This window comes from Colossoma macropomum, unplaced genomic scaffold (genome assembly GCF_904425465.1).
Source record: "Colossoma macropomum unplaced genomic scaffold, Colossoma_macropomum, whole genome shotgun sequence".
Lineage (NCBI taxonomy): Eukaryota > Metazoa > Chordata > Actinopteri > Characiformes > Serrasalmidae > Colossoma > Colossoma macropomum.
In genome coordinates this window covers 19,682,780-19,697,568 of record NW_023494791.1, presented here as the reverse complement: position 1 = coordinate 19,697,568, position 14,789 = coordinate 19,682,780, and the positions used below count along the sequence as shown (strand labels likewise).

Sequence of the window (14,789 nt, the reverse complement as noted above, 5' to 3'; positions counted from 1 at the left end):
TGTAGTGGTTAGGCCGAGGGTCATACCATTCTGAAAGGGTTAGTGTGTGCCTCTTTGTTTTATGATGCACACCATGTGCTGACTTTGTAAACATCTCAGAGGACGGGAAAGTAAACCTTGTTATGTAATTATATTATATTTTACATAACATTGTGTATGTGTCTGTGTGGGGGGGCACTGCTAGTGCTCTGTCTTTTTTTTTCCAGTGAGAGAGAAATATGGTAAATATCTGTAAGAGCTAAAGTCAAGCAGGGGTGTCACAGAGCTTTCTAATTCACTGGTAATGAGTAACCAAAACATACCACCTAAAAGAAACAAAAAACTAAACTGAACCATATGCCGGTAAGGCCGCTGCAGTAAGTACGTTTACATTACAGACGGCACGTGTTTTGGGCTCTGTGGCTATAAATGTATTGCTTACATTCATTTTTTTTAGGCAGAAGTGGCTAAATGTTTGTTCTATCCTCTGTTTGGAGTCTCATTGTTTTTTTTCTGACTGCATGTGAGCTGTTGTGTGTGCAGTGTGTGTGAGTGTGTGTGCAGTGTGCCTGCAAGTGTGTGCTTTGTTCATCTTAGTGTTATGTCATCACTGCCTCCCTCTGGTCTCTGCGGTTACGTCACATCTCCATAGTAACTTCCTTCATCCCCCTCGCGTGTGTGTGTTCTGAGTGCATTCTGGCTCATTGCACAGGTAATGGCATTTCTACACAACGTGTCAGAAAGCAACACAACGGCCCCGGCCGTGCTCGTGTTCCAGCGGAGCTGGCATGGTAAGGCCGGGCTGCTTCACTCTAATGGATCGCCTCCTGCTTTCCCTCTAACATGATTTTTCACATGGCAGCCGTGCTGCATGGCTAATTAGACACGTGTGCTTTAACCAGGCAGAGGCTTCGGTGTAGAGCCCGACTGATATGAACATTTTGTCTCTGATATTGAATTTAAGGAGCTAAAACCTCAGATAACTGATAATATCAGCTGATATAGTTGTATGTGGTCACAAATGAAATTACTTCTGCTTTACTGCATTACATGCTTCCAGTTGTACATCCAGTTGTCATATGACAATATGATCTATCTGTGCTTTGCCTATAAATGCATTGTGAGGTTGGATAAACCCTACAGAGCATTTAACCTAATGAGAAAAATCATTCAATCTAGGCAGAAATTGTGGCACTTAATTGAATGCATTATAAACCATAAAACCCTTAATCACCTCGCACTGTCTAATCTGTTGCATCTGAAGTAGTCCGCTTTGTTTTTGAGGCAGTGAACATAAAGGAATGGCCAGTCTTTTGGAGTTAACCTTAGCCTGTTACAGACACCAGACAGATTGCCACACTTCCTCTTGTACCACCTGAGAAGCTGCCTGAGTGGTCAACTGCGCTCAAGAAACCGCGGATACTGGAACTAATCGTGTGAATGACTATCCCTCTAAATTATCTTTTCCAAATTCCAGCAGTGTCTGACGATCGGAGGCACGAGTGGATGGAACACACATATGAGACAAATGAGAAATTTAATGATGCTGAAGTCTCCTTCTTTTTTGAAAATTCCCGTTCCACCTTAAACGGTGCTGCAGTTACATTCAGACGCTTTCTAACAAAAAGCTGATTTACTTGTTATTAAAAATGTTTCTTATTAACTGTGAAGGGACATCCTGGAATAATAAAGCACAGATAACTTACACATCTTTAAACATCTAAAATGGTTTTATTTGAAAAAATCTTGATACATACCAAAACAGTCAAAAATTTTATTAAATTTTAATTAAAATATTAAAGTTTTGATAACAAAAACACACCTGATCTATCGTAACAGTGTGATCTTTAATAATATATTATAAAATTATAAATAAATATAAGTAAAAACTATTTACACACTCTTACTTTAGGTTATTTAAAAAAAAAAAAAAAACCTGCGTTCTTCAGTTTCTCATTATCTTGAATGGGATTTTTAACAGGCTTCTGTAAAGCTTTTCCTACCTCACAACAATCGCTAGAAAAGAATGCATATGTGGGCGAAGCATGGATAGTAAAGATGGCACAATACCATTTTTTCTTTTCTGATACCGACATTGAAACCTCATCGGCCAACAACGATCTGATATTGGGCCCTTTGCCAGTGTGCCATGGCAAGCGAAAGAGAGACGGAGAGAAAGATGGTATAGAAAGAAAGGAGGAAAAAAAAGGGATCTTGTGGGGTTCTCTCAGGCCGATTGGCTCTCCTCTCAGCTAAACTTCACTGGACTTCTCCCCGTGGAAAGATCACTGCTGTCTCCTTGCAGCCTGGATGAGAGAAGCACATCATATTTGCAGTGCATGTCACAACTATCCTTACTTTACATGATTACTTTACTCTTGACATCGGTGTACCTGAGGGTGCCATGAATTATTGAACAACCTCTCCTGGGACTGCCTGAGCCTGTCCGCATTGCAACAAAAGGCTGTTTGTGAAAGCAGCACTCAAATCCACTGTCAATAGATGTGTGTATGTGCGTGTGATAGGAGAGGATAAAAAGGCACTCGCTAATACCTGACCTTACAATCAAAGCTGCGAGCAAAACGAAATAATATCAATAACATCAATCACGACAGGGCTTTCAGGGCGTGCATGACGCCATTGCTCACGTCACATTGTGAAGCTCCGTTCAGTGTCAGCGCTCCCCACACTAAGCGCTGTTTATCTACAGCCCTGCGCTATAGAGCTTTTATTTTTAGCCAGAGGAGCTGTAAGTCAGAGCAGTTCCGTGTGCTCTGGAGTGAAGAGGAAATGAGCAGAGGTTCTTGAGGACGCTGTAACCCAGATGACAGCGCTGACAGAATAATACGAACCCCCCACCACCACCACCCCAGTCAAGCCGTGCCGGAGCCTAGGCCTCCCTGTGATGTCACATTTATTGCGCCTTATCCCCGAACAGACGGGCTTCATGAATATTCCACAGCGCTGCGCTGGCTGTGAAGATGTCGCGCTCTGCTCCCCCCGAATAATGCCGCATTCGTTGAGCTTTCGAGCCTGTGATATTGTGACACTGCGTAACACTTTGCAGCTCACAGTGTCCCTGTGAAGGCTTTGGAAATGGGAGCGTTCTGGCCGTCTGGTCCAGTCAGGGCCTGTCCGGGACACGTTTTGAGACATTGCTGTTCAGAGGGTCATTTTGAGATATCGCTATGTGAAGGGTCATGGTTCTGAAATGCACCACGCAGTGTGCTGTGCTGTGACTTTGCACATTTTACTTGTCTAGGTGACACATGGGATGCCAGATGGATTATCAGAATCTGTGAAAAGAATGTTCCAGTCCACGCTGATTTCACACTCTTTGCTAGACTTAACGATACCTTGCCTGAGCAGACTGAATATTGGTTCATTGCTTCTCAGAGTAAGCCACCACTTCAGGTGCACTGGGGGATTTGGGGAGGTAACTACTAGCTACAGATGCACCAATATGGAATTTTTTGGGCGACTGCAAAAGCTGGTATTTAACACCTTGTTGTGGCCCGCGTCAGTGTCAGTAACCAGATTTACTTCTTTACATTTTAAAACAAGTTCACACTACAGAACACAGTATAGTTAATACATGAAGGTTAAAATTTAAAAGATGCTAGTTGCCTCTTGGTTACCAGCAATTTGGACGCACAACTAAGAAGCCAAATGATAGCTATGGTGATCAACCCCCAAAAAACCCTTAAAATCATAAAAAGACCACAGTAGGTGAAGAGGAGCCTTCCCATCAGTATATCAGTGATAAGTCATAATGTCAATGGTTCAAACTAATTTGCCTTCATCAGGGCAAAAATCAGAAGCAACATCAGATGATCTTCATAGGGTTATACAAAGTTATGATGGTTACACTCAGTCTTAATCATATTCTTTAAGCCAGTGGTCACCAACACTGCTCCTGAAGATTTGCCTTCCTGCAGACTTTAGCACCAACCCTAATTGACCCATCTGATCCACCTGTTTATTGCCTTCAGAAGTCTTTGTTTTGATGGATCAGGTGTGTTAGATTTGGGCTGGAAGTGAAACTGTAACTTTTCAGTACATTAAATATTTCAACAGTTCCCAAAAACCCTCTGATTTCCAATTGCCACTTTGCTGCAGCCTGATCTGACGACTGTGTTGTCTCTGCATTTCACAGGCTATGTCTCCTCCGAGGTCAGTGACAAGTGGGAGAGTCGTAGGCTCCTGCAGTACTTCGACAATGACACAGAGGGGCATTCCTACAGGAACTGTACTCCGCCAGGTAAGAAGCCGTACCCGGTACCACCAAACATGCGTAGTCATTGGTGCCATTTTGCAGGTATCTCAGCACCAGTAGACAGTTAATACAGCTGATGTACTGTGTTAATGTTTAGATAGGTCACATGCAGAAGCAGAAGTGTGACCCCTCTGAAACTGATTAAGTAAGAAGTCTGTTTGGGTTTTAGTTCTACAATTGTGTTTTGCATAGCTAAGCATTTATGCTAGTTTTCCACAGGGAAGTGCCTTTCAGGGCTGAGCTATGCTGAGAATCATGTTGTGAAAAGAGACCTTTGTGTCAAATTAGACTGCATGTGCAATATTACTGTCATACAAGCACTCATGTTTACAGTTCTGCTTTGTAAAGGTCACTGTGTTGTGCAGTTTTGGGGATGCTGTTTGTCACTTTGGTCTGGGTTAGGCCTACAGAGGGGTAGTTTCTGACTGACTTGATGAGTTGGTCACTGGTTCCTTTGTTACCCTCTGAGTGAGTAATTCTGCTGACACAGACGACACTATTGTTGCTCCGGAGGCTCTCTGCAGGCTGGGGGAGGTGGGGGGGCATGCAATGTACAAGCCTTTGCGAACAGAGGACTAATTATGAGTAGGGGTCATGGGTTAGAAAAGAGAGCCATCCCACTTACAAGTGAAAGCAATTGGAAGTAAATATCAGCAGTGATAACATTTAGCCTGCTAAACATATGACGACAACGTTTAACATGCCAAAATCTGTCAGAAATCAGAAAAAAGCTGTGGAAAAAACCATTGTCAATCACTATGCATCAAGCTTTTTGCTGACTTTGAAACAAGAGAAAAGCCTATTTACAGCTGTGCAGTCTTTTTCTGCACAATGAGTGGTAAACACTGCATAGGCTACATTTTACAGTAGTAGATTGACTTTAACAGAATAGTTGAAAGAATAATTGTATGTACATCATTTACTTCTTACCTCAATTGTACTTGATCAGCCAAGACATATGTGATGTCCAAAGTTTAGTTATTTGGTTTTGCACAGGAGCTACAAGGCTGGCTTCCATTACTTGGTAGCTATTTTGGTCTTATACTGAAGGTTTAAATTCATCTCTCAGCATTACATTCAACCCAGAATAACACCACAAAAAGACATAGTAGATCACACATGGCTTGGCTTGAATTTACACCAAGAAAGACTGTAAAGCCTTCTAAATGAACAGATAGCAGATAACAGATGTTAGTGCTGTGCCTTAGCCAACATTACAACCCAGTCACCTGGTATCTTTCAGCTTGGCAACAGCTAGTTTGTGAAGTTAGTTAGCTGATAGAAGATGTGATCAATTCACAAATTATGTTTTATTCCATTCAATTTATGTGAAGAGAATGTAAAATGAACTTGAACTTGCCGTTTATTGGTGCCCCCACTGTGGTGCATTCTGTTTGATATAGATGCACTTTTTGCTGTATCTGCTACACTGTGCACAGCGCATGATGTGTGGTGGTCATGTAGAAGCTGACAAAAAGACATGGCAAGTAGGTTTAATAGCCTACTTTGTCTAAGTTAATTAACTACAATATATATTACTTACGTAGAAAACAAATATTTAGTCATCAGCAGGCAGATGAATCCCATAAGAAGTTAAACAAAATTATGGTTCAGTTTGCCAGATGAATGGATAAATTTTTTGTCATAGTTTGGTTGTTGCACTAAAACACATGTAGGATAGTGTGAATGTTACCTATCACAATTCAAGGAAGACCCCCCAGCCCTCCCTCAATTCAAACCCTACGTATAGTTCCTTTGCCTAAGATGTCTTGGCTGATCAGCTACATTTGGGGTATGGTCAAATTCGATTTTTTGCTGAACTATCTTAGTGATTTCCCAGTGAAACAATACATTCTAACATGTTTACAACTTATCATTGCTAGCTTTTGCTGCTAGGTAGCACTTTTGTTGTTCATTAAATTGGCTAATTCTCCTGTGTTTTTTTTTTTTGCTGCATAGAGCAAGGAGGCTGCCTTGCACAGAGCTTCACACTCTAAGCCAATGTGAAGTGGCTAATTAGAGCAAGACTTAGAGGAGAAGGTATCGTTGCTGAACAAAGGAGTCATCGATACTCTAGGCCAATTGATTAGCTGACTCCTCCTCCTACCCCAGAGCAGTCCCTTCAGCCACTGCAGTGCTTTTGTTAAAGAGTAGCTCTACTACAGCACTGTGTTAGTATAACTGTATTCCTGAGGGCTTTATTTGAACTGTTAAATCTGTAGACAATAGCTTCTCCTATCCAAGAGCTAAACCAAATATTTAATTTTATGGGAAGCACTGTTGTCTGACAGTGTTTTAATATTTCCTCTAAATTTTTCCTCTGAATTCGAGTATGCTTAGGGAACAGTCTGCACCGAAACAGGAAGATAAACAAACCAGAGCAGATAATGTATTATCTCACAACGACTAAAACACTAGCGGTAAAGGCTTGTTTTTCATGGAGGATTAGCTGCGGCTCATAGGCTCTGTGTGTTGCTACTCTTTGCTGATTGCTGTGTTGTTGAAAGAGCAGCTCGCTGTCCGCAGTGCTGCCGGGCCAGCTCGTGTTTGTTAGTGTTTTTCCGCGGGCGGATTCGGTGAACGTTTCCAAGTGGGGTCTTGGTGTTTCAGGAGGCTCTGGTCCTTGCCAAGCAGATCCTTGATCTCACCATTAAAGCCCAAGTGCTGGGAATCCAGATACACCCTCCCCTTCACCCCCAAACAGCCTGCCGCCTTGGCACAGGTTTAGGGTTTCCTTACTACCATGAGTCCCCCATTGCTTCGGCATTAAACAGATTGTGTTAAAGTATTTGTCTTGTTTTGTCCAGCTCATGATGTTTCATTATCCAATCATGCTCCCGCTAAACAATCTATATTTAGATAAAGAATCCTAATGGCTTGTTTCTCCTTAATTAGTCTTGACTCTGGAAATGCTGTAATTATTTTAATTGTGATTATTCTTGCTTTTCTGAACAGCGTTTTTTTTTTTCTCTGTTTTTTCCTTCTCTGTCTTTATCTGTCTCCCACTTACACACACACACACCCCTCACAGTTCTCTAGGGAAGTGCTTCAGAGAGAATCCCCCCCTTTCTCAGATCTCTGTATTATATTTCCCACAAATTGACACTGCAGCAGTTTGGCCTACCCGAAGTATTCAGACATTCATCATTACACACAGGCAGTGCAGTGATTAGCTTGATTACTAATGCTAATGTGCTGTAAATTAATTCTTCATCCATCAAGTCACATTGTCTGCCACGCTGTTTGAGGCAGCTGAAGACAGTCTGGGGGCTAGGCTGATGAGTTTATTTGATTGTTAACCCTCCAGGAGCCTGGCTGCTGCTGGAACTTTTAGATTCTATGCTGACATACAGTGTAGAGAAAATAGCTTAACTGTAATTTCATTACATTTATACCAATATTCAGATTCTTGACTATTATACAAGTGTTTAACTTACCAATATTATACATTTCAGAGCTGGAATCAATTGCACACCTTTCTTTATATTAATTATGTTCATATGAATTAATACAAATTTTGAATTAATAAATTATTTTTAGAAAAAATAGAACATATACCCAGACGGTATATGCATATGACTAACAAATGCATGAATACTGATATAGTAATTAGTTTTAGGTTTTTCTTCTCTTTACATTGCACACACATGGCAACAGAAAGACACAGGCTCCTCTTAATATTATAGTCCTCTTAATATTGTAATACATTGTGATAATACCAATATACTAGCTAACCAATGCCAACACATTCTGGGCTCGATGTCTCCTGTGTGTTCATTAGCTTTGGATGGAATTCATCACCCATCTTTGCTATCTTTCAGGTATGACTACTGAGGTCACTGCCCCTTTTGCTGAACAGGTTATGGGTCAATGGACACTGCTCACCAATTCATCAGCCTCCATACATGCTGCCAACCAGTGTCAGAGATCAGAATATCCATTGCAATTTTGTGCTCATTTAAGTTTCCAGAAAATGAACCTGGGAGGTCAGTTATAGGTCAGGGACCTCATACTTCAGTCTTCATGAAGAGGCGTGTCACTGCTGGAGCTTTTCACAGAGGTTGCATTGTAGAGTAGCATGAACTGGCTAGGTTACTAGCTATGCAGAACCACTGGTATCTTCCAGGACCTGGCCAAAATAAAAAACTGACACCAGTACTGAGTTTGAATTCTGATAATTAATAATTATTAACGGTTAAAAAAATCATCAAAAAATATCATGTTTCACTGGATTAGGTACATTATGAGTACTTTTCATTTTTTAAATGCAAATAAACAGCATAAACTCAAAGTGTTAAAAATATAAAGATTATTTAAAAAACACCTTACCTACTTACTTAATCTTAAAACAGGTGAATAATAGGGGTAGGATTAAAAAAATGTATTTTTATTTAATTAATAATATTTTTATGTATATTAATCCCATTGTTACAGGATTACCAAAATGCATGAGATGGTGCCATTTCTTTCTGGTGAGATCAGGGCTTAGGACTGTTTAGACAGCATAATGAATAACATGTTCGCAGTCACACACAGAAGAATGGGGTTTGATCCCGTTTTCAGGCAGGAATCAGAAATGCAATAATACACCAGTAAGGCAAGACTTCTCATGCTACATTGACGTGTCATTGTAAATTGCTTTTAAGAAGAACCTTGGTTAAATAAGGAAAGATAAAGTCTGTTTTAAATGTTGTTTATCTACTTCATAAATTGAAGAATGATCTAAACATGTAAGAATGTTGTTTTGTCTACTTAGTCTTCAGTTTTGTTTTGCTTCCATAAAATGAAGTGAAAACTTTATTTAATAAATCTCGATATATTTGATAATTCAATGTTATATCACAGTACTTATATTATAGGTTTGCTTTAATAAAATTTTAAGAGACTTCGGTTCATTATTGGGATTTCTGCTGAAACACTTGTTTGTCCAGTCAGTTGGACGAGGTGCAGTCCTGTTACTGTTGCTCTTTTATGTGTCCAGTTGAACTGCCGGCCAGCAAGGCAGACGAGTTGAGTCATGAGGCATGTGACCTTTGAGAGGCGTGCTGGCTGTGCGCTCGCAGCAGAGGGAGAGTGTGATTCCTGGTGGAAATAAGACTGCACACAGGCGCAAGAGTGTCTCTCGTCACTGCCGTCCCGCTGTCGCCGCTGGTTGAGCGCGCCTCTCTGCAACGCTAATTTCATACGAAATTACTGCTCAGCACTCCCACATTGCAATTCATACAGCGGGGCGTGCTCCGCAGTCAGTCTAATCATTTTAATCACTTCTCTGAAATCTTTATTTCTGTTTTTAAGAAAACCAAATGAGTGCTAGTGAGAACGGCAGCCCGGCCTGCAGAAGCAGCAGGTGAGAAGCTAGATGCGGGGCGTTTGTGAGTAAAATGGAGTGATTACACAGTAGGACGCCCATGGTTGCTGGAATATGTAGGTGGTGTGGGGGTTGCTGCCTGTCAAGCCTTGCACAGAGAAACACATGTACATGCACACTCAAATAAATGATAAAACCATTAAAACTTTAGTCGAGCTAGAGATTAATTGGCTACATACTCAATATGAAACCACCTCGTTAGCTAGTAAAATACAATTCAGAATTGTTTTTGGGTTGTCAAATGCAAAAAAAAAAAGTCTCCCAATACATATCTCACTTAAATCTTGGAGTTACAGTTCAGTCCATGTGACTAGGCTACCTATTCTATCATCAGAGACTCTGGTAGGTTGTTTGCTCAGTGTGGTCAAGAACTACTTGCTTTCACTGGTATTTGAATGGTAAGAATGTCAAGCTACGTTTCTTTTATTACATTAATGTAAAAATAAGTAATAAGTAATATAAGTAAATTTCACACACATGTAGGTCTGCAATAATTAGTCAAAAAGTTGAATACATCAAGTATAAATAATTGAAGGTTTTGTTCCAAAACACATTTTACACCACTTTCAAGAATTTTAATTTTTTCATGATATACATTGTTTGTTGGAGTGGGCTTCTCACATCCAAGAAATATCAGTGCTATAATAAGATTAATACCACCTTTATTAGAGGAATAAAAATGTGTTTTCTGCATCAATGCTGTTACTGGTATTGTATATCGGGCCAATACCATGCTCATTTACTCGTAAAAATTCACTGATACCCATACAATATTCCCATACCAGCTGATGACGTAAGCCAAGTATACAGTGCCATGCTAATGAGCAAATGACTCAAACTGGCAGTAAAGGAGGCTCTTCTTACACAGAGAAGTGTTACTGACTCCATGGATGTCGGACACAAAGCTGTGGGACCTGCACTGTGCGATTTTAGACTGTTTTAAACACATAATATCAACCCCTTCCCCAACACAGATGGAGACACGAAGGCCAGTGAAACGGAGGCAAATAGTCGACATTTGCTAAAAATCCGCCTGTGCCAACTTTACTGTGTTTGACTGAATAGAACAGCGAGGTATGAATGTTAACACAGATTTGTTTTGTGAAACAGACTGTGGAGAGACCTTACTGTCCTACCGTGTACACCACCACCTGGCTTTCAGCTTCAGTGCAGTGCAGAGTTAGCTGCTCTTCTCTTTGTTCAGTACTCGGTGCGCAGAACATAGTTCTGAATGAAACAGCTTTATCTGAAATTGTTCATGGACTGAGCTGTCTGTAGAGGACGGAGTGTTTTCATACAGTGTGAGTATGTATATCGTAGGTTTTGTTTGTACATGATGGTCTATTCAGATGTACAAGGCGAGTCACCAAACAACAAGATTTCTAAAATCACACAATGGATGTCTTTACAGGACATTTAGCGACTTCTGTTGTTTTGTTACATCATAAGAAGATATCTTTTGTGACACAGAGTGAATTTTAAACACAAAGCAGGACCCACAGAAGTCGCAGTGCATTACAACAAACGATATGTAATAGCAGAGATAACATTTCACAGCAACACAACAACAATGATGCACAAACGAAAAATGAGACAAAACCAAACCACCAGAGTTCCAACAACTGATTGTGGGTAGATGCTGTAAGTAACTAGCCAAGTGATTAATAGCCTAGTACAGGTAATGTTAGACTACATGTTACAAAACAAAATGTTTTGTGGAAGAAGGAGGAACATTTCAGTGATGTTAAGTACTGTGCTAAATGAAGAAGTGATACAAGTTTTTTTGGGATTGTGTTCCACTCATGCTTCGCAACTGCAAACATGATTGACCTGTTTTTGCTCACGTATCCCATTATTTTCTCTCTGGAGTCATAGAGAATCATTTACCAAACCTGGTTCCCTTAATTCACCATGAAAATCAGTATCTCAGTCGATGGCTATTGTTTACACGTTTACCCCTTTTAATGCCAGGCCGCTCACACTGTGTCTCACTAGTATGACTGTCCAATTCGAGTGTTGAGAAGATTCAAGATGTATTTAATGATTTAATGATTGCCAGAATAAAAAAAGTTAGCAAATAACAAATTCTAAAGGCCATATCTGCACTGATTATGTTGATTCTGTTTTGAATTATTTCCCTTTTAAAGATTATATATGAGATAAAAATGTGCCATCGTATTTGCTTCCTTTAAAACCCTTTAAAATAGAAATTGTTGAATCAAAAGTCTTTTATAGTTTAACTGAATTAGAATATATTTAGCTAAGCTGCACATGGTACCTATTGTTTTCCCAAACTGTTTTCATTTTTCATTTCATTATTACTGTTTAACAGATAATCTTGATAAATCTCTCTCTCTCTCTCTCTCTCTCTCTCTCTCTCTCTCATTGTCTCTCTCTTTCTCATTGTCTCTGAAGGCTGCAGCTGGGATCCTCAGGTGTTTCTAATCCCAATTACTTTCCACCGCAGGAGGCTCAGGCCATTAGAGGGGATTTCAGTACAGGGCCCTGATGACCTATAATTCACCTCTTCAGTTTAGGGCTGCTACTCTTTCATCCCACTTTATGCCTTGCCAAATTAATCGCTTTTTGCTTGAGGCTGGGATGAGACAGCACCAAAAAGATTTGTCAAATCAGTTGAGTAGAACATTAGATCATCTCCCCAAAGAGATCTATAGGGGTTTTGTCACTTCTTACCAACAACATATTGTTGTTGTGATAGCAAAAGCTTGTACGTCCAAAATTGTAACTTTATGGAAGAAGCATAAAGACATTCTTAATTGTAATGTATATTTATATTGTATTTATATTGATATAAAGAGATTTTATTGTAAGCCATTTTGGATTTCAGTCCATCATGAAATTATAAGGTAAGGGTAGCTAGTATGTTCAAATTTTTTAAAAACGGACTTAGTGGTGCTGGGCGATATATCATCTATCCCAGTTTATCTGTATTGGTGTCAGACAAGTTAGTGGTATTGATAGATAATAAAAATGTATCTGCAGTTAACTGCAGTGTGTGTCATTGGCTGGGGGCTTCAGATTGGTTTGAAAGAACAGTTCAGCATACAAAACTAAACAGTGAGTTTCCTTCGTTAGGTTAACATTTAAAATACTGTCTTTGCAGAACAGAACAAAACAGCCCAATCAAAACAAGCTGCGACAGCATATTAGGACCTTCTTTTAGTACAAAGTACCAGTACTCATATTATTATAAATGCAAACTTAAATATGATCTATATGTTATATAATCATGTTATTACAATGATTATGACACCACGATACATGTTGTGGTGGATTGTTTAATTTTATCAGTACCTCTGCACTAGCTACAAGGTTTTCATACAGTGACAATGACAGCGACAAAATATAGCACAAAGGAACAGTGAAGCTCAGAAATCTGGCCTTCCGCCAGGAGATGAAAGGGTAACTAACTTCCTGCTTCTGTCTCTGTCTTGTTCCTGACTCTCTTTTCTGTCTCTTTTCTAGCAACCACCAGAAATAAATAAAGCAGAAATAGCAAAAACAGTGTTGGTGAGAGTAAACAGAGGCAGTAGGCATTCCTTGTGCAGTCCTGCTCAGTGGGTGCTGGCTGTCCTCTTCCCCATGACTAAGCAGGTTTTCCCAGTGGCTCCTATCCTTTTGAGGAGAGATTTGTGGAAAAAGCTGAGGTAGAAATCTGGGGCTTGAAGAGAGAAACACTTAAACAGCCCTCTCTGGAATGCTATATGTCTGACTAACAGGATAAAGAAACCTGGTGTGGGGGGGTGAATGCTGTCATTGTCATCTTCCTGTCTCAACGACAATGCCTTTGATTTATGTCTGTGTCTCTGTGTGTAACTGAAAGTGAAAGTTTGAGCTATATGTGTAACATCGTTCCTTCTGAAGCTTTGTTATTCGTCATAAGTGCTTTCAAGTGCACTAAGCTGAATTTCCACATCAGCGTCACGTTACTGTTATTATCTGCAGGTCTTGACAGTACTGCTGGTTGTGGCATTTGAATGGGAGGTGTCTATGTTTGTCACCCAGACTGTAGCTTTAACCTTTAGATGTCTAGAATTATTATTTTAATATTATTTAATGTTTAATTTGTATTACATTACTTTTAATGTGTAAGTACATAATTTCATAATGAATTACATAATGAATAATTGCATAATAATTACATTTGATTTGCATTCTGTATCTATAATTTTGAGTCTGTATTTCCATCTCTTTCACATATAATTGTCAGCAAATGACAAAAACATGACAAAATTTGAGAATTTGTTTTATTGCTACAAAACAAGACTGTACCCACAACAATCCATTTATCAAATTCAAATAGTAATAATTCTCTTCTGTTTATTAATGCGAACGTGATATCGATTAAATGTGTAGAGTTAGCACTTTTGACCAAATTAAACAAAATATGCGATGAGGCATTATAAGGCTAACATGCCATGGGAGACTTAATAGGATTAATACAGGTAGGCTCTTTACTTTTATTGGTACATTTGACATGCACTGTATGTCCAAAAGTTTGTTGACATCTGTTCATCCACCATTTTTTCAGAAATCATAATATTAATAGGGAGTTTGTCTGCCTTGTCTGTTTTTTAACTCTTCCGGAAAGGCTTTCCACAATATGTTAGAACATTGCTGTGGAGATTTGATTGCATTCAACCACAGGAGCATTAGTGAGGTAAGGTACTGAGGGTGGATGATTAGTTCTGAATCACAAATGGCACTCTAGCTCATCCCAAAAGTTTTTGGATTGAGCTCCACAACTCCAGAGAATGCAATATCACTGCTCTGCAGCCCAATGCTGAGGAGCTTTATACCCCTCTAGCTGACACTTGGCATTGGGCTTGGTGCAATTGCAGCTCGCATTCTGTTGGCAGTGCCTTTCTTCTGAGATTGCACAAACTGTGCAAATGAACACCTGTGTCAGCAATGGGTGCAACTGAATTCACTAATTAGAAGGGGTGTCTACAAACTTTTGGACATACAGTGTGCATGACACAGTGTTTATAGCCCAGCATTTCTCCGTATCTCAGGGTTCGCTGTTGCATCAGATTTTCATGGGTGAGAAAATAGACTAACTTTTGTGTGTGTGTCACGAAGGACACCTCTAATGCCCTCAAACACAGCGTCCGCTCTGCCGCATCTGAGAATAGGCCTGTCCTT

General features: G+C 39.8%; 1 protein-coding gene across 1 annotated transcript in view; it reads left to right on the top strand.

Annotated features, from left to right (window-relative positions):
* Nucleotides 1-14,789, top strand: part of slc24a3 (solute carrier family 24 member 3) — a 91,404-nt gene that overhangs the window by 15,126 nt on the left and 61,489 nt on the right. The window contains exon 2 of the mRNA XM_036574295.1: nt 4,136-4,240. Coding sequence (XP_036430188.1) covers nt 4,136-4,240 — 105 coding nt within the window. The remainder of the gene's footprint in view (nt 1-4,135; nt 4,241-14,789) is intronic.